This window comes from Falco biarmicus, chromosome 2 (genome assembly GCF_023638135.1).
Source record: "Falco biarmicus isolate bFalBia1 chromosome 2, bFalBia1.pri, whole genome shotgun sequence".
In the NCBI taxonomy this organism is placed as follows: Eukaryota; Metazoa; Chordata; class Aves; order Falconiformes; family Falconidae; genus Falco; species Falco biarmicus.
Window position 1 is genome coordinate 90,315,940 of NC_079289.1, and position 20,598 is coordinate 90,336,537.

At 41.2% G+C, this 20,598-nt stretch overlaps 2 protein-coding genes across 12 annotated transcripts in view; one reads left to right on the forward strand and one right to left on the reverse strand.

Annotated features, from left to right (window-relative positions):
• MBTPS2 (membrane bound transcription factor peptidase, site 2) overlaps positions 1–6,743 on the reverse strand; it is a 47,827-nt gene extending 41,084 nt beyond the window's left edge. For 4 of the 9 annotated variants that reach the window (XR_008820251.1, XR_008820254.1, XM_056328975.1 and 1 more), the window contains exons 1-2: positions 6,480–6,737; positions 949–1,097 (exon numbers count right to left, since the gene is read on the reverse strand). Coding sequence is in view for 5 of the 9 variants with exons in the window: in XM_056328975.1 (XP_056184950.1) it covers positions 949–1,097; positions 6,480–6,554 (224 nt within the window). In the remaining 4 variants the exon portion in view is untranslated. Of the gene's footprint in view, positions 1–948; positions 1,098–6,479 lie in introns of all 9 variants that reach the window. The other 5 variants (XR_008820253.1, XR_008820252.1, XM_056328978.1 and 2 more) reach the window with 3 other exon arrangements.
• An 11,036-nt stretch (positions 6,744–17,779) lies between these two features.
• Positions 17,780–20,598, forward strand: part of SMPX (small muscle protein X-linked) — a 44,379-nt gene continuing 41,560 nt past the window's right edge. The window contains exon 1 of one of the 3 annotated variants that reach the window (XM_056330009.1): positions 17,780–17,901. The gene's annotated coding sequence lies outside the window, so the exon portion shown is untranslated. Of the gene's footprint in view, positions 17,902–18,687; positions 18,916–20,598 lie in introns of those variants that run through there. The other 2 variants (XM_056330011.1, XM_056330008.1) reach the window with 2 other exon arrangements.

A 20,598-nucleotide genomic window follows, 5' to 3' on the forward strand; every position in this document is an offset into this window, starting at 1 on the left:
AACGCTTCAATTCACTACCAGTCCTCCTTCCTCTCACAATAGCATAACTGTTCTCTTACCATCCTTAACGAAGCTCACTGGGAATTAGTAATTTATTTTAAGCAACACATATTTGTAATGTTAAAGAGACTGGTGGAAACACTATACTGTAATAAATTATATGCATTAAAAAAGTGTGATTGATATAGAACTAGTTCAGACTGAAACAGTAAAATCATTACATAATGGAGAAACCAATACGAAGCAGACCTTTCTTTTTTACTATCTCACTGAAGGTAGCAATACAGGAAATTAAATTCAAACCTTACTCATTTTATACTTTCAGAGCAGACATAAAGTAATGCTAGGAAGGCAACTGCACAGTAGTTTTCCAAACCAGTCCAGGAGCACCCATACTAACCACCCTGCTTATTTACCCCCTCCCAGCAGTCTGTGCAATCTTGGCAGGTGAAGGTACAGACAGATAAAAGACAGAAGGCATGCAATGTGCTTCTGAGCAGCTATAGCTGCTGAATGTCTGGGCAGTGATTGACAACAGGGTTTGTTGTCAGTACAAAAGTTTACTTTGCAAACTCCAATGATCAGGGGAGAGCTCAGTGTACAGTCCATTGCTAGGGTATGAGGAGCTGATTTCAGACCTACTTCTGCATGCAGCATTACACATAATAGCTGTAACTATGTACATAGTTCAAACCATAGGTAAAAGTAGCTTATAGATTTCTAATTTTATACCATCTCAATATGCAACCTGTATTACAGCTATGTATTTTTCAGCAGAGGAGAAAGTTGTACTGTGCCAGTATAAGCCTATGGCAACCATACTAATTTGGTTTTATCATTGGCTAGTGAAATAACCCTTTTTATCCATTGCACTTTAAAGGATGAAAGGCAGAGCTGTGGTTGTCACCTCTGTATTTGAGAGAAGAAAAGAAAATCCTGAATTTATACCATAAGTACAGAAATCTGGGTTTCCATCTCCCCCAGTTGTAGAACTGGCGGTTGAAGAGAGCCGTTTGCCATCGCATGTGAAAAGGGGAGACGCTCAAGCCATATGTCAGCAGCCAGTCTTCATAAGATGCCTTCAGAGAGTCGGACGACTGCAAAACAATGGAAAATTAATTTGAGCAAAAACTTCCAGGAAAATTTTGTGTTAAGTGACCAAGCAGTAAATGTCATCTGTTTACATAAAAATGGTTGTATTACTTCAGGTAAATTCCTGCACTTTATTTATATTGTGACATACAGGTAGGTGGAATAAATAATATGAAAAAGTTACGCCACTGTCTTGATGTAAATCACAACAGCTCTAGGACCGCAAGAGAGATAGGGTAGCCAGTGTTATTTGACAAACAAGACCTTGTATCATCTTGCCTAGTGTCAAATCACTTCCAGTAGTTTTTAACTGTGTGGTTAGAAGCCTAAGGACTGAACTGTTTATGGTATTTTTTCAATGTGCAATTTTATTCAAGTAAACAGTTTTAAACCTACAATAAAGAAAAATGTTTCCTTTGGCTTCAGCTGAAAATGCTGTTTCTAATATTGGTGAGACATGGATCAGTACTGTGGATACCCTTTAGTAAGGGTAAAAATGAGGTCCAATTTTCAAACACAAAGAATATGCCTAAAGAGATCCTGAAATTTTTGATCATGCTAACAAAAAGCCAGAAGGAATTTAAAATTATCAACCTGTATTACAACAGCAATTTCACTGTAACTTCCCAGCATTTCAAGATAGTGCTAAAATGCATTCCTAGGAGTTCCAATGATTTCTCTTTATGATAAAAGTGACCTATGAACTATACAATTAATACTTATCTTCAATATTATCTGGTATCATAGTCTGATAGACATAGCTTTGCAGTCACTACTTTATATTATATGGCACTTGTATTCTCAATAGGCTTTATTCAGCCTGCTTCACGGAAGCTAGTATCAGACACCCAAGTGAAGGAATGCTTTCCTTGGAGGTGAAAGAGAAACTCATAGCTCAGGAAAGGCACACCAGAGAGCTTTGAGCCTTCTGACTCTAGGCAGTTCCCAAGGCAGGAGTGTCTCTGACATAATCCAGACAAGTCTTCAGAGCTGTCTGAACTAGAGCATTGTTCCCAAGTTTCCCTAGGAGTGCAGTGCCTACTTAAGACATAGGGAATGTATAGTTCACAACAGGCTCCCCTCTCCTCCCCCAAAGAGGAGCTTCACAAGTTTCTGGCTGTCATCCCTGGTTCTTTAAACAAATTTAGAACTTGCCAAGTTCCTTGCATTCCTCCTGTCCTGCCCTGGTGGTGGTGGGGACTGAGGATCTCATCTTGCACAACTATATTCATAGATTTTCTCATTTTGTTGAGTTAATTAAGACTTGAACACTAAACATTTATTTCAAGTAACAATTTTCCTAGGATGCGAGACCCATTTACTTGGGTTATTTTTCATGTATCACCTATTGCACCATTTATCCTTCTTGCCTACGTATTTCTGTGTCATTTCTTTCTTCTTCACCCTACTGATTTCAGCCACATCTTTGTTCAATCAGCTGAGGGCAAAGGCAGAAATTTTTACCGTAACGTATTCTGTAATCAACACTAGTCACTCCCTATGGCACCACTAAGTTTAGTGTCCACAAGCAGATCAGCATTCGCTAACCCAGCATTTGTTAACTTTAACAGAAGAGCGCACAAAGATGATTACACTTGTACAATTAATAATGCATAAGCCAAAGTAACAAAGAAAAGAACTTCCTCACAATCTACCGTTTAAGAACAAAACTACGTATGACATTAAGTACCTCTGATATGAGAAAATGTCTTTTGGGATTTAAGTAAACACTTCCTATTCATTCACACAGAGTCTAACCCCTCCCCCACCCCCCAACCAACCACATATTACCATAACAAAGCTAATTGGATATATTGATTTGGCATTTTAAAAATGTGTTCCTTTTATCACATGCAAAAAACACTTTTTCCCTATAAATGCCACAAATTCATCCCTTCAAATTAATTCCAACCACATCACAGCCCTACTGTACTAGCAAGGCATAAATAAATACGAAGCTTTCCATGAGAAATATGGGATTACTGACCATACCTTTGCCAAATGGGGGGAGGAGGGAGAAATAGGTACCAAAATTAGTTTTCCTTTTGCATTCTCCTCCCAAGTTGTATAAATGGTATTCATGATCACTAAGTGACTGCAAACCTTGGCAAAACATATTAAAAAGCTCTATACAAGCTTTTGTTGCTCCCTCTGTCCTGAGCCTAGTAGGATCACCACATTCCCACGTGCACCATCATGCCCTGGTATGAGGTATGCTGGAATCCTAAGTTTCATTTCAGACTTCCTTCAACAGGCCTTGATTCTGCTTCTGTGAGTTGAGTTCTAAGTGTTCTTTGTAACATTAATTTTACTATAACAGCAATACTTTTTTATCTATGCAAGCCTTCAAAATAATGAACTAATGAGTCTGCTAAATACTCCCGAAGCTCTGCAAATATCTGCCAGCATGTAGGAGTCCTTAACATTCTTCTGTGCTGACAAAATCTGTTCAAGAGCTCTGAACCATTTCAGCTTCCTGACCTTAAAAGCTGAAGGCTAACCTTGACTGAATGTGTCTAATGTACCCTTTATTTCTCACTGCAGAAGGAGGGACAACCTTCTACCCTTTGCTCATTCGATCCTTCAGGCAGAATGAAATGGGATGATTTAGGATGCTGGGGAGCATGAATTTAGGGGTCTGCCTGAGTGATTCCCTTTTATAGGATCCAAACTTCAATGGAAACTTTCAGCCAGTGTTTCAATGAAGAGCAACGAGAAGGACTAAAAATTCCACAGCACAGCTTGATTTGGCATATTTTTAGTTTGCCAACACAAATGTAGCTTGTAATGTAACCCTAGCAATATTACAATCCGTGAATTTATTTGTGCAAAAATGCACAGTTATGCCTTATATATTGTAGACCTTCTAGTAGTTAGACTGCCTAACAAAATGTTTGAAATCTGAACATAAACCAGTAAGGGAACAAATGGAGCAAGAAAAATTGCACACTGAACAAGTTTACAGAATAAACACCAACTGCAAGTTACACCACACATCCTTCTCTTGCCAAAAGTATCAACAGGACTGCACATGGAAAGGTACACCTGGATTATTTTTCACTCGCACTCTGCACTCTTTTGGTGTAATTAAATCGTAAATGATTTGAGGTTTAAGCAGGGACTACTTTTGCTATGGTTGCTAGCAGCCTCGGGTTATAAACGTGGTAGGAGATTCACAGTAGCAGCAATAAAACTAGCAACCCTGAGTTTCCTAATTACATAAATCTGGTTATTTAATCCAAATTGTATTTAGGTTGTGGTGCTCATAGTAAAACTTTTCAGTGAGATGTATACACACGAGATCTACCAGTAAATTCACTAAAACCCAACAGCTCCCACATACTTCCCGACGATTAATAATAACCTTTGTCAACTTCTAGTTAAAAGATCAAAGTTAAAATTTAACTCCTAGAGCCTCTTGCTTGCTAAAGCATGTCAGACATTCCCCTTCCTTTTTCACATAAATCAGGCACTAAGTTGGCTCCAAACAATGGGGGTGGTTTTTTCCCCCCCTTCTTGCTGCTAAGCTCTACCAGAGGTTGTAACAAGAAAAGCAGTAGCTATCCTTACTTAGAAAAGGAGAATGATTTCAAGGTCTAATGCCAGAGGAGATCTTCAGAATCTCAGAGATACAAATGGGTCTCAGCATTGTGACACAAAAGGTCCACTACCTGAATTCAGCTCTTGCTGACACTGTAAAACTCTTCAGACGCAAAGTTACTGTCAAAAGAAAACCAGTCTGCTGGCTGACCTTTCTGGTGGTTTTTGGTGTGTCACACCAGTCAGGAGCACAGTTTTTTGGTATCTGGCCAATCTTCTAATGTGTTTCAAAACAATGCCACAGTTCTTTCCAAATGCCTAATACAGACTTGTAATAAAATTTGAAAAATCTCCAGATAAATTACTGTGATTTTATTGTTATTATATACAGACTTTTTTTTTTAATTTGGCAATTAATAGCTCATAATTTACTGAGCTACATTTGCTCTCCAGGAATTAGCAGCAGGGGGAGCCACTTGTTTTTCCAAGTTTTCTCATCACCTGAGATTTCTTACATTTCTTCCTATATTTTACAGGAGTGGCAAAATGAAAGTTTTTTACTTTCAGGGTACTAGGGTCTATCTGCACTTGGCAGAAACTGATGCGGCTCCTGGACTTTAACATAAGAAAGAAAGAGAATTACAGATCAAACCTCTCATTTCATTTTTCCAGATATTTAACTAGCATACACCCTATTTTGCAAACATACTTTGCAATTTCAATCATCTCCTAGAAATCATACCTCTCGAGCTTTAAGAAAACCTCCTGCTTAATGAAACTTGTGCAACGCACAAATGCACCCTTAGCCATAATGAATGATGTCGTCTTGGTGTATTTTCTTTTCAAACCCTCCCCTCTCCATTAGGAGGAAAAAGATGAGTCTTACAATACTCTCCAAAGATTAAAGTTTATTTCTTTAAAAAGTACCTGTATTGAGCTCTGTCTTAACTTCCTTTTTTTCAGTAAAACTAAGGGCATTCAAATGAAAAACAAAATGCATTAGTTATGATTTCACATAGAATGATTTTAGAAAGTCATTATAAAACACGTACTCGACACTGCAAACTTATAACGGATGAGGTTTTTTTAAGATGGTATTACTTTAAACTCCAGAAAGCACATAAGACGCCACAGAGCTGTTTAAGCGGCAGACTAAAAGCTGCCTTCCCCAAGGTCTCGCAGCTTTGGTCCTTTAACAGCCCCGGCACCTGCGCGGCCGGCGGGCGGCAGCACACCGCCCCGGGCCCGCCTGCAGGCCCCTCGGCCCCGCCGTTCGCACGAGGCGACGTCCCGCCCTCTTCGAATCGCCTCAGCGGCCGGGGGCAGGGCAGCGAGGCGGGGGTCAGGCACAGCCCCCTCTCAGCCGCACGCTCCGCGGAGCGGGGAACGGCGTGGCGCCCGCCCGAGCTCTGCGGGGCGGCCGGGGGAGGCCGCGGCCGCCGCTCCCAGCCTGGCCGGCCCGGCGGAGCCCGGCGCCTGACGAACCGGGGCAGGGGGACTGCGGCCACGCGCCCCCTCAACGGCCCGAGCCTCGCGCCGCCCGTTCCATGTGAACCGCGGCGAGGTGGGCGCCGCCGGCTCGGGCCTGCGGGTCGGGCCGGGGAGCGGCGCCTCCGCCTGCGTGCGAGCAGGGACAGAGCAGGCCGCGGGCACCCCGGCGCGCCGGAGCGTGGGCGAGGCGGGGAGGTCTCTCCCCGGAGGCCACTCCAGTCCCCGCCCGGGGGGGGAATAGGGCTGCCGGTGCCCTCCTCCCGAGCCCGGCGGGCTGCGAGGGGTGAAGCGGAGCTCCTGCCCCGCCGTTCGCGGGGCCGAGGGTTCCCGTTCGGTTCTGCGCCCGCAGCTCTCACCTTGAGCAGCGTATCCGCCAGGTAGATGGCGCACCAGCCCCCGAGCACGCACACCACCACCGGGATCGGGATCATTGTTGCAGCCGAGGCGGCGGCCGCGGTTCGTGCGGAGGAGCCCCCGGAACTAAACTTGTCCCGGAACTCTTCTCCATCAGCTGTGCTGCCCGGTCGGACGCTTCCGGGCTCCGCGTCGAGCGAGGGCAGGTGCCGGAGTGACGCCACGGCCCAGCGTGCGGCGGGACGGGGGTCGGCGCCGCAGGGCGCGTGCGCAGCGAGCCGCAGCCCCGCCCGCCGCGGTTGCTTGGGATCCTGAGGCGTAGCGGGCCGTGGGGAGGCGCGGCGGTGCACACGTGTGGTCTTTATGTTGCTTGTCGAATGTCAGAGGCAGTCGCAGGCGCGCCACGCGCCCCCCCCCCCCCCCCCTCCCCCGAGTTCTCGGGGCTCAGCAGCCGCTCCCGGCTGGGCCCCGGCAGTGCCCGTGGTGTGGCGGGTGGCAGAGCCCTCTGGAGGGGCTGCGCTGATAATGATGAGGAAAACGTGGGACAATAAAAGTCATTTGGGGTGGTGACATTAAAGCGGATTGTGGAAGCAATGGTGAGGGAGCTTCCCTTTAACTACTGACATTCTTCCAGAAATCTAACGCTTGACTTCGTGGCACAACAAAACCATTTTATGAGGCTTGTTGTATGAATGACTTTCAGGCAAATGCTGTCTGGGCTATTGTGTTTCCTTCCCAGTCCACTATCATACCAATTCTCTGATTGTATGCCTCTTTTGATCTCCCCCACTCCTCCTGGGCCTGTTTTTCGCTGTTATTAGAAGTGGGACATGCTGGGAGGTCGCTATGCTTAAAGGTTACTTTCTTGGAGCCTTTCTTAGTTTAAAAACTTTCACTCAAATCTTGAACGCTAAAAGCAAACAAGAACATTTGGCAAAAGTTAAAGGAAAGTATTTATTTGCCTACGCAAACTATGCAGACTGAGGTGCACCTTCCCTTACCTCTGTGAAAAAGATGTGCCATCGTGTCCTCAGTTTTCTCATTGTTTCTAAAGATTTTTCAGGAACCAAGACAGCAGCAGTGACGGAGCCCTTTGCAGTTCCTGCTTGCAGGGGCTTCCAGTCTGCCTTTTCCTGTGTGCTCCAGGTAAACCTTCCTTGGCCTTGGTTTGTGAGCAAAGGCTGCCTCTGTCCTGAAAATGCTTATTACATATGTCCTTCAGCTCTGATGCATTGGTCTGTGGAAGAACTGGGACTGCCATTAGGGGAAGGGTTTATAAAACCAACCACAACCTGTCTTTTCTACACAGAAATCTCTATAGAATATATATTGTGTTTAACAAAGATATACCAGTGCCTGTCCTTTGAATTCAAGCATGCACCAAGCCCTCCCTTTGCTAGAATTAAGTGTCTTTAATGCTGGTTTTCCAGTCACATTTTCAGATTTTTCAGCTCTTTCTTTATTCCATATGTGCTTCTATATCCTGTCCTTCCCAAAATGGATGCTGCAAGCTTTTCTTATGCTACCATTAGGAAGAACATCTCAGCTTGGAACTCCTTGGCTCTTTTCAGCTCCCTTTCTTTTCACTGGTGACATGGCATTGCTGAGGGGTAGTAAGGGGCTGTACCCCAGGAGATGGTTAGATCAGCAAGCAAGTGGAGACAGCCCTGGCTACTCTCTCATCATTGGTCTTTTGTGGGGGCAGAGGGGAAAGTGACACCTGGTAATGCATACCTGCTTTCACTTGTTCTGTTTGGTGAATTTCTTTGCCTTTTGTCTCTAGTAAGGGATGGTTTTCCCCAAAGTTTACATTTCTATCATCCCTAAATCCCTAGCCTTTCATATTAACTGATGCCTTCTGAGAACTTTGGAAAGAATTTCATTTCAACATAAAAGCTGAAGAATTACAGGTTGTGTATCCAGCCCTGCATGCAATCAAATTTAAGGTTGTGCACTGACATAGACAACTTTGAGGTGTCCCCCACATCTAAAAGAGATTACAAACTGAGTCCCAGCACAACCAGATCTGATCATGACTTTTCTGCAGTTCTTCCCAAGCTAGCAAGTTCATTGCAAATCATTGAGAAACGATGCAAATATAGTTAATTCTACAACTTATTGGTTGAAAATTCACGTTGTTCTGTTGACCAACATGCAGCTAATAAAAATATACAACATTTATCCTAGTGGTGATCTTTAGAAGCAATGGGGAGGGGTGTGTGTGGGGCAACACACTCAAACAGTTAAGAACACAAGTACTTTTACTAGTGGCGTAGTCTCACTGAAATAAAGCACACTAAAATGGGCATGTTCCAACATGATCCAGTTGATAGCTTTTGTAACATTATTGTATTTTTCCTCTCTGTTCACTTAGTATACCGTATAAAGTACAGACCTGACTTTTATTGAGTTGGCATAGAAATCGGCAGTGCAACTAAAAAGGACTGCAGCTAAAATACACTCTGTATTTTATTGCTAGAAAGTTTATTACAGGAAAACAGACAAAACCAAGAATTTTCTAGAATGCGGAAGGTAGATATTCTGAGCAAACTGCCTGCCGCATTCTTTACTGGCATAACTTGAGGAGCATTTTGCTTAGGGGGAAAGGCAAAGTTAGTCCTTTTTCCTATGGAATGAAACTGTTGCAGACGGTGAAGTGTTACAGGGAGAGACTGCATTTTGAAAGTTAAGGTATTGAGGGTTAAAGATTCCTACTTTAAAATGATTCAGGAGTTAGTACAGATACTTATGCACCTTTTACCAGTGCTTCTTTTTCCTTACAACCATGGATTAAGCAAAAGTACTGACTAAAGCAAAATACACTAATCATGTTAGTGCACAGTATCCATATGTTGTTACAAAACCGTGTAACCATCAGTTTTAAAAGTCACAGTTGAGGTGTGCCTTAATGGGAGGGCATGGGTGGATCTCAAAAGGGCAAGTGTTGAAGTACATTAGAAAAGGATACATATCTATATATATATATATATCATTGTGCAAGAGTATCCAAGTCCATACAAAAACTTTAGACTGAGAAAGAATAATCTCATAAGCATAATAATACTGATCAAATGTAATTTGGCAAGTAAATATCAAAGAATGCATTAATAATACATTAATTAAGATATTATCAAATTGTTAGCAGCTTAATATCATAGGCATCCTTTTCTAGACATAGTAAATGCATTTATCTTAAAATCAATTATCTATGTGTCTAATAATTAATCTCTTCAACTTTGATGTATTATTGAAGTAGAGATGTGATTATTCAGATACTACGATAGAAGACACATTGCAAAGTAGAAGTAAAACCAGTCTTAACAACACTTTCAAAAGTTCTGATGTTAGAGGGGTTTGCAGGGCTTCAGGGAAGTTATACTTGATCACAGTTCATTGCAGGTTCAGACCTAAAATCAGCTAAGATGTGGATTTTGGTATGGAGAGGTTGTAAATTTTGCCAGTTTGAAGACAATACCATCAGAACATGATTTGGTCGGGTAAGTGTTTGAGCCTTGAGGAGAGCAAATGGGTTTTTAGATATATTCTGAGTAATATTCATCGCTACATTGTTGGTCATTGAGATGAGCTAAACAGAGGAAAGGAAGACTGGAATAAAATGTGATTCTGCAAATGTTAATTTACCATCATAACTTGAAATGAAGGGGCACTTTCATGGAGCATGTGAATGCAGAATGAGCACACAAGTCTGGCTGAGGATTTAAAGCACAGATAAGGATGCATGAAAGAAGAAATAGATGGGTAAAGATGAAATACATGGTCCATTAAGCACTTGTGCCGGTTAGGAAATTGCTTCTGGAAGGAGTAAGAAAGTCAGTGTAAAGAAGAAATCTGAGACACAAGAGGAGACATACAGAGACTGGCACACTACAGAGATGTATATAGCAGCAGTTGTAAATGTTTGAAGGACAAATATGTTTTCATTTACCTTACTAACATTACTATGTAAAAATCTCAGTATATGGGAGAAGTTCAGGTAATGGGAATTATGGAGATACGTAATACAAGGGATCTTTTAAACTGAAAAACCCAAACAAGAAAAGAACTTTCATACTTGCTGTGCCTAGAAAAGGAAAGAGCAGAATGTTACACAAATTTCTTGGTCTTTTTAATGTTCCAATTACAGAACAAAACAGTCTTGCTTTATTTAAATAGAAATGAGGTCAAAATATTCTGTTAAGGTTCAGGATTTGTTTGCAGTATTTAACCTGATTACCAAAAATACATGCTGGAAAGATGGGGGTTTGACTTTTTAAACAGATGAAATTTGTTAAGTCACTGTTCATGTGAACAATTTAAGTAAAGGAAAAGCACAAGCATTCATAGAAACATGCCTTTACTAGGTTAACCTGCTGCAAAGAGCAGTTGTACATGCTTTTTCATCATTTGTTAAATACCAGTGCTGATCTATAACAAAACAGGTTTTTCTTAATTCATAGCAGCATTTACCCATCTGTTGTAACTCTGTTAGGCACATTGTGACTGGAATTACATCCAAAAGAAGGTCCTCCAAAGCTGTTGCATTCCAAGGAGAAATGCATGTGAGACTAAAGAAAAACAAAGGAAAAGGAGAAACCTGAGAGATGTAGCTCAAATATTATTCTAGAATACAGTACTGTAAGTATATTAGTTTGAGGCTTCAGCTGCTCAGTTTAGGTGATAGTCTTGCTTGCTCACCTGTTGGGTGTTGCATCCTCTGCAGTATGTGAGAAAAAGCATGGAATATCTATTGTAGAGTAGCTGTTCAGCATTAGCTTCTACATTGGGATCTCTTTACAACTTTAAAATGCAGGAAAAAGAAGAGTTCAGCAGAGAAGGAGGAGAGCGCACAGGGAAGATAATGCCGAACAGTTGGTGTGGAAGGTTTGGGTATTGGGGTTTTTTGTTTGTTTTGGGTGGGTTTTTTTGCTTTAAATTACATTTCCCTATATACACGATCCCCTATTCTACTGCAGAATGAAAAGTAAGTGTAGAATAGTTTCAGTCCAACAGGTATTGTTTCGTGCTTACTGTAACCTGAAGTAAAAGCATATGATAGCATTAGACCTATCCAGTTTGAACCCCAAAACTTGTAGAGCAGCACTGAACCCTAGGCAAAGAAGTGCACTTAGCTTGCGTAAGTGGAAGTGAGATAATGCTTTGGGGCAAAGTGGTTTGTAGTTTAATTTAACAGACTGTTAAAGCCTGTAGCATTTCTATTCACCTATGCATATATGGTATTGAGCTGTTCTGACTAATTGGAATGTCTTGCACAGGATGAAGGGGTGAGGATATGACCATAACTGCCCACCTGGACTCTAGGGATGGTTGAAGTTGCTCCTGAATTGCTTCATCATACAGCACAGCGCTCAGTCAAACCAACACTGATTTTGTTCTGCCTCAATGACAAGAGGGAGCTGCTTCATGATCACATAGCCCTCCACACAGTGGATGAACTGTCATCTTGACTGATGTCCTGGTACTACAGATCCCCTCTGCCCCCTGCCAGCCAGAGCACCTGTGAACTCTGTGACAAAGAGCTGTTTTGCTTTACATAGATCAGTTTATGTGAGGAACCTGAACTACGAACAGTTCCTGTTTTCCTAATAAAAATCATCAGTTTGAGAGCTGGCTGCAGTAAAGCTGCAAACACCTTCATGGATACTCTAGTCAGAGTATAAATGTTATGGTCTGGCACCTCACGGATAGTTGGTGGGTGCAGGAAGCACAGAGCAGCCTGCAGCTCTCAAAAGTCATTTCCAGGACAGATGATTTTCAAGCACCACTTTTAGCTCCAGATCTTGAGAACTGAACTGTACTTCAAAGGGCTACCCCCTGAGCTGCACAGCCTGATGTGACTGAATGAAGCAGCTTAATGTTTATAGTTTCTTTCTTCGGGTTTGTTATTATCCTTGGATAGAAGGTATTGCCAGTCCACAGCCCTACTTCATACGGGTGCAAAGAAAGATGCGAAAATTTTAACAACTACTTTGTATAATTTCCTAAGAGAAACTGTTTATTCTTTTTTGTCATACTTGAGATTTGATATTCTATTGAGAAACATCATTTGGAAATTAGCACCTGGGCTTTCTGTGCCAACACTTACTTCTTTTGGCAATTTCTGTCTGAGCAGGTACAATATTTGTGCGGCAGGAGACCACAGATGATTGAAAAATGGCCCTGTAGCAGGTCTGATTCAATAAAAGTAAGGTTTGATATAGATCATGTTTGACTACTTGATAGATAGGTATGACTAGGAAATTTATTCATATCTTCACCACTGAAAGCATTCATTCTTAATTGTCTTATATTTCAGAATGTTGGAGGCATCAGAAGCTAAGAATTTTTTTCCTTGTGACTCATGGGAACTAAAATAAGTATCCTGATATTGATTGAGACTTTAAAAATCTTCACACCCACAGTTTATCAGTCTTCATCTTTTATTTTCTGCTCAGCAGATACAAACCAAAGATAGCAACTGATCAATCACATATGATTCAGCAGATTGGTGCAGTTGTCCTTGAATTTGGTCATTTTTTTAATCTAAAGGCATTAATTTCTTTAGAATATCCTTGATATTCTGCTTCCTCCAGCCCATTGCCTCATCTCCCTTGTTCTGGGTGCATCTTTCTACCAGGCAGATTTTTCATGTCTCAACCATGTCTTTATTCCTGTTAATATGCCATTTAGAGGAAGAATTGTCAGATATTAGTCCTTCTTCTCTTTGTTAGACTTCAGATGATTGCTCTTAAAGTGGGATTATAGCTGTGTGAGCTGATTACCTGCATAGCTGCAGTTTTGTTTCATGCTTTTACAAGAGGTAAGTACATTGCTTTGTGTGGTGCTGAGTCCCCAAGGCCTCTGATATATCTGTATCTAGTTCCTATACATCTTTGGACCAGTTGGGTACAATGGCAAAATCCCCTCCTGTACATCAGGTGAGGTCTTAACCTGGCCATTGAAGACAAGAGCTAATAGTGTTCAGCACAGGTAAGCAACAGGCCCAATGATGAAGGATGAAGATGAAGGATGACCTTCACCAAAAGAATCTGTTATGGGGTTGAAAAAGGTAATAGATGCCTGTTCAAATTATCCTGACTTGTGAAAACAATGAGCAGTCTTTCTGTTCAAAACTTCACCAATGACTCAGTCAGTTCCTATTTTGTCAAAGATGTTTGCCCAGAACAATACCTGATGGTGCAGTGTCACTTTTTTTGGTTTTTTTTCCAAATGATGCTGAATCATTATAGCAGACAGGATATCTACAAAATCAGCACATCATTTGAAATTCATATTCCCTTCAAAATCTGCCAGTAGCCTTGCTTTTTCTTATGGTATCAGTTTTTCCAGGTATGGTGGCTAAGATTTCACAGGAGCAAAGTGGAAACAAATTTGTTGCTTGTATGTCATCATCGCATTTCAGTTACTCAAAACATTCTGATAAGTAGGAATTTTACAGAATACAAGCAACAGAAAATATGCCTTTTGAGTAATTCAGTGGTCAAAACTATGATGTTCTAGACTTTGTGGGGGTTGTATTCATAATGCAGTTTTTAGAACTTAATACAAATTCCTAGGTGATGCTAACAACACTATTAAAAGATGCTGGAACTCTGAAATTTAGAACAAGGTCACTGGCAGCCTCTAATGAGACCATCTTCTTAATACAAGGCTAATTATTTCTTAATGGAACAGTCTGTGATAATAATCACCATGCTTTTATATTGAAAAGAAAGAGAGCATGCAGGAGTTGAAATAACATTTAGCAGCTCAGCAATGTCACAGAAACAAAAGCAGCTAATTTAGATATGTTTGTTGATTTCCTGTCCACTAGATAATAGCAAACATTTTTGTACGCTATTTTATGTCATTCATTATTTAAATAGCCTGATGTTATTGTTGTTGGCATGCTGTACAAGTGGAACTCAAGAGAAAGTGCTTGATTTTTTCTTGATCTTAAAAAATATATAGATTGGAGGAAACTGGAAGAAACAGTTTAATGGTAGATGATACTTCCACAAACAACTTCTCTTTTGACAAAGCAGCTGAGGTCTGATATTCTTTCTGCAGTCTAGGAATCAAAATTAATTTAAGTTTAAAGCAAGAGTAAGAATGGGCTCTGGTGCCTGGTAGTTGCTAGCTCCACCATATTTTAAATTTCTGTAGTTCTGTCTAAACTCATAGGCCTGGGTACCATTCCTAAAAGTCTCTGCGTTTCATCAAGCCTATGTGCCAAATCATTGCTACAGAGTATACACTTTTATTAAGGGTAAAGAGCCCTAAAGTACAAGTAAAATCTGTGTTAGTTAGAAAACGGATGGTGTTATTTTTTTTCCCAGGATCTGTCTGGGATTTATGTCTGATAAATCTTTCTGATAACAGGTTTCTTATTTTTAACTTTTAGTCAATAACTTAGGTGTGTTGAACAAAGATAATAATTGCTGAATTGCACTGCAACTTTAACTTTCCTATTCTTCACCAAGCAATTCAACTGAATGTAGAGACAGGAATTAATTAACCAAATACTTAATATCATGGGCCCACTATCCTTACCTGGTAATAAACTTTAATTTATAGAGCTAAAATTAAGATGGGGAAGCAAAGTTTTGCATTGCCAAAGATCTAGAAATTGTTGCTGCTACTTGGTAATTTGAAACAAAAGTCCAGGAATTAATTTATTGGCTTTTTACTTTAGAGAAGTCTTATTTCAAGTGAGCTAACTGCTCCTTTGTTGACTTACATTTTCAATTGTATTGCATTGTTTGCATTACACTAAAACAGTTTGGACTATAATAGGAAAAAAAAAATTCTTTTGGGAGCCTCAGGGAAGTTATATCTGTGCTCATGAGGTTTCTCAAAAAGCAAAACATTTAAAAAAGCATATTAAGTAGTGACAGCTTAAAGAAAAAAGTCTGACATTATACAGTGAAATATCTCAGTCAAGAAGTAAGACATACATGCTTCTGTTAAACATTGACTTTGCTTTTGAAACAAATAAGCTGTTCCAGGAAGCGTGTTAATTTGACAAGCTTCTAGGAATGCAATAAAAGTATATTTTGAACTATATTGAGATTTTCATTCTTCAAATACTTTGTTACTATGTCTTTTGGGTCTCTGTACACAAGACATAATATTTATGCAGTGTGTGACGATGTACCTAGTCCTAACTTGCCGGGCATTGAATCTATCATCTAAAATGCACTTATGCCTCATTATTTACTTTCTAAATCACCTGCTGCATGTATTTAGCAGATGAATCTGCAAGTCATGGGGCTATGCATGCCAGTCGTTATTCAAATGAATGGTACTCTGCAAAATAATGGTAGGTCTATTTTTCCCTTTAAAATCTACTCAGATTGACATTTTCTGATATTAGTGATAAAATCTGGGTTTACTCCTTTGTCCCCACAATTTAATACAGTTTAGGTGTGATAGCTTATGGGTGTTAGGTATGTGACAGAGGTAGATTCTTCTCCTGTTTACACATCGCTAAGACTATCTGTGAAATCACTTGTCACTGCCATGAAAATTTGTTGAAGGAAACAGTGTTGAGCTGGTATTTCTTAGGCATATTTGCAGAATGATGGGATTATAAAATGTGAGCAATGGCCTACCTTTTCTAAATGAATGACATGTGGAAGAAGTAACTGGGTATTCCAGAGCTGGTTTGTAATATAACTGTTGTAATATAAATTGAAATAAAATTGTGTATAAGACCTTGTTACAAAAATGTAGTGCCTCTTTCATTGCCTTCTAATACTTTTGTGTAAATATAAACTTTCACAAGGAGGAATGTAAAGTCACTTATTTGACTTCAGCTTTGCTTTAATGTGGCCTCAACCACCTGGAAGGCAGGACCTTAGACTGTAACAGCAAAATCCTGCATTCTGGGCAAAAGACAGGGTTTTAAGCCCTGTTGTGAACTCTACCATGGTTCAAGTGCAGTAGTCTTCTTAAACCTCGAAATATTTGATAACAGCCATGCTCAGCCTTTCTGAAGAATGGGCCAAGGGGTCTCCTTGGAACAAGCCAATTGCTATAATTATCTCTGTCAGTCTTGACCTAATACAAGTGCATGTGCTTGTTGCATATGCCTAGTTGGGTGTCCATCTTGTCGTGGATCTTTGGGAAGGAGGTGGCTATGAATAGTCTGCAAGCTGCTAGAGCAAGTCATCAGCTATATCAGCTGCTTAATGATGACAGCAGTTTTGGGAAAGAGGGCAGCAGGGAGTGAGTCACAGGCTTAATGAAGTGGTCTGTGTGGTCATCTTCCCCTTTGAGATACTTGAAATGAAAACAGTGATTGATTGAACAAGTTAAAGTAAAGAGAAATCCTCTCTGAAACCACTACCCCAACCACTAGTTGTTATCTATGTCTTTGGCACTAATTTTGAAAATTCTTGATCTTCTAAAAGTTGCAAGTGGCCAGTACGGTATTGCCCATAATGACAATGCTGTTATCAGCACTAGTGTTGTGGGTCAGGTGGAGAACAGGTATGGCAGAGGAGTGATGAAGGGGAAAGTTCACCCTTAGGAAGATGCAGTGAAGAGGAGGCTGTACTTCTGGGAGTGGAAACATAAGACTGAGCCCTATGCACGAGTTGCTGGGGCAGGTCTCCTTCAGTAGCCTTCACTGGAGATGGTACCCAGCCAGCGTGAGCACAACTGTATAATAACGCTTCATTTCCCTCGTGCGCTATAGCACCTCCCCCCCTCCTCCTTATCTTCTCTTCCTCCATGTACCCTAAGGCTCAGCAGCTGGCTGCTATGGCCTTGCACAGTCAGAAGCCCTCCTTCCCGTGGGAATGGCTGTGCTGCATGGAGCACCACCACACCGAGACCCCGAGGCAGCTGCTGCGCGACGTTGCTCCCAACCCAATAGCAATACAATTGCATTGGTGTGGCATTCACCTCCCCTAGTTCCTCTGAGGCGAGTTCTTCGTAATTATCTCTCCGTAATTATTTCCTTCTCTGGTGTGGCAGTAGGGAGGCACACGCTGCCCCAAACACCACAGGAGGAGTTACGCGTTCCCTTCTGCCACCGTATGCCTGGCACTTGTGGAAAGTCCAGAGCAACAGTGAGAGGGAGGGAGGGCAGGAAAGGACCCAAAGGTGTGTTCCTTCAACACCTCCTGCCTGACACTTGAGCCCTGGTTTGATGATGGTCAAGTGTCACAGGGGACTAAGTTACAGGGTGAATCAAGCTCTATATTTAGGAAGAACAACTGGAAGCTATGACAGGAATGCCCTTTTACACTTCGCTTCTCAGCTGAGTCCCACTCCAGCCTGGAGCAGCTCTCAGTGCCGTCCAGGCTGAAAGCATTGGAGCTATTTCAGACACATTAAAAGGATCGCAGTCAATACCTCAGCTGGTGGAAGAAGGTACCTCTTTCAGCATCGAAAGGAGGTGCACATACTCACTTGACGGTTTGGAGCTTTTCTTATATAAGTAAATAAGTAAGCTAATCTTGAAGGGGTCAGTTAAAAACTTGAAAGACCCTTATGAAAACTGTTTAATGCAAGGTGACTATGATAGTTGTGGGTTTCTGCTTATTTTAATGTCTCATACAGCGTATCAGCATATTCAGAACAGATTGTTATAATTATCGCTTCATAGTCTGTGGAGATCTTTAAAGATTTAATACAGAAAGTCAGTTAAATACCTAGTGACTCATAAGAAGTGTAACTGTATTAGCTCGAATGCTGTAGTACATAGGCATGCTGATTGTTTTCTATATGTTTGTTATAGTCAGTGAAATATTACGTGGGGATTTTGATGGTAAGAGGTGTTCTTTCACTGTAAGCTTAGCAGGTAACTGTAGGGGAGGCAACTGCATTACAGAAACCGTGATTGCATTTGCCTAGAGCATGTAGTAAGTTTCTGTGTGACAGGCTGGAAGCTGCAAATTAGGGGATTCTTGTCTTTCTTTGCACTAGCTGGGTCTCACAGTAGTGTAGTTCCTGTCAAAGCCTTTTAATAAGATAATACACTGCAGTTCTGTGTCCGAAATGCCCGTTGTGCTTGGTGCCGTGAGTGCAGCAGGGAGAAAGGGCAGCTTCCAGCTGGGGCAGGGGGAGGGCTTTTTCTCTTGTCCCTGTGCTACTGTACATCTCTTGTGCAGATTACAGCAGATGGCATTATGATATTGTATTTAAAGCAAATTGAATAAGCCAGCTTATTATCTTGCTGCAGCCCTGTCAGAAATTATTTTTAGCAGAGGGACAGAAGACAGGTCCTTTGTTTTACAAAGTTTCTTTTCAAAACACTCATTTATTTCACTGTAGTAGTCCTGTATTTCACAAGTAGTCCCATTCATGAGTACTTTCGTGCGAAGCAAGGGGATTTGCAGGGGAAGTCTGGCATAAAACAACTCCAAACTGGACTAATGTTGCCGTTGCTTTCTAAGTTTGGCTCAGCATGCGTCCCATAGAAGGGAAAAGGTAAGGTGTGGGGAGGCCAAAAAGGTGCTGGGGAGCACAGGCTGCGTGCGCCTGCCTTTCTCTGGCTGCACGCATATGAAATCCTGCTGTGGAAATGAGGGTGAAGAGGGATTTTTTTCAAGTTTGCAGAGCTGATTGGAATGCCAGAAGTAACTTAATATGAGTGCAGCACTCCTGACTGTCTCGCTGAGATGTGTGGCAAAAGAACCAAGGAATATGTAAAAATGATCTAATCACTTCAAGTAATAGATGTATCTGTAATCTGAGGCTTCTTTTCCTGTGGTTGATGGTCAGTGTTGCTCTGGAGGGAAACTCAGGGAAGGGAGGGAAGGGGAGAGAGCCAGAGACGATTGTCTATTTTTACTCAGTAACGTGCTGTTGTCCTGATTTCCCTGGCAGTAATGAGGACAGCACGAACTGGTAGGAAAATCACCTCCTCCGAAAGCAGTCCTACACAATTGTATCATGCATCTGTCTTTAGGAACCAGTGTCTGATTGCAATCAATTTGAACGCAGACTTCTTGTGAACCCAGAGCACCTCACTGAGGAGCTCTATCGCTGCGCTTGTTTTAAAGTTGAGATTCAGTGTAAATCCTTACCCATTTAGCTCTAGGTGGCCCAAGAAGTATATATCGGTGTTTTTGCAATGCACTGGCATGCAAGATGGAGAAGTACATCAGCATGAATTTCTTTGTGACAGTGGTTAGAAAGTAGATCCATTTTATGTTAATTTCCTGTGCTTTTGTTTCCATTTTTCGTTCTGATTAGAAAGAGGAGAAGATGATAAGAAAAATTAATTAAACTTTCCTGTATTATGAGTCCTATCTTTCCAATAAACTGGAGGATTGTTTTGTATTCATCTTTGGAATACAACCACTCATTCACAGCACAGTTATTTCTTGGCATAGTGAAGATTTTCAAAAAGGAAGGAGAGAGAGAGAGCTCGGTTAATCCTTTTGGCTTTTTGAAATCTGTGCAAATTTTGTCATCAACTTCAGTGGCTGAGATTTCACTCCCCAAAGTGAATTCTAAAGTTTTTAAAACTACCTCTGGTTTTAAGATTGTAAATATAAATATAAAACCACAATATAAAACTCACTGGAAGCCTGCTGGTTTAATTTTGCATGATGGTGGTGTGGGTTTTTTTCTGATTTATTAATCAGTAGAATCAGTTTAAACCCAAAGCAGCCTATGAAGATGATGTCCTCCGAGTTAAGCCTGCGTTGGTTGGAAGCGCTCTTTACAGCTGAGAGTGCGATCAGAGGGAGACCTCTAACGGCAGGTCATTTTTACTGTAAGTTCTGCTCAGCATTCTACACAGATTTAAAGCTACATGAGAATATGCAAGCGCAAGTCTTCCACGAAGCTCCAGTGATACAATTTCAGGCTGATATTCCAAGCTGAAGCCAACCTACAACTCGTCTATACTTTTCTTTGGTACCGCCTCCATGTGACCATTACACTCTTTGCAGTACCAAAACCTTTGACCCACTTTTGATTTCTCAGTATATTTCTACTATTCTCTTCTGCATCATTTATTACTTTTCTCAATATTTTCCTTCTCATTTCAGGTTACATTTAGTAGCAAAAATATGCTGTAGATTGATTGTGATCAATGAGTTCTCTGGTGAAATAATTTCTCATCTTTTAGTATTACTAAATTATTACTATTAGTAAAGTATT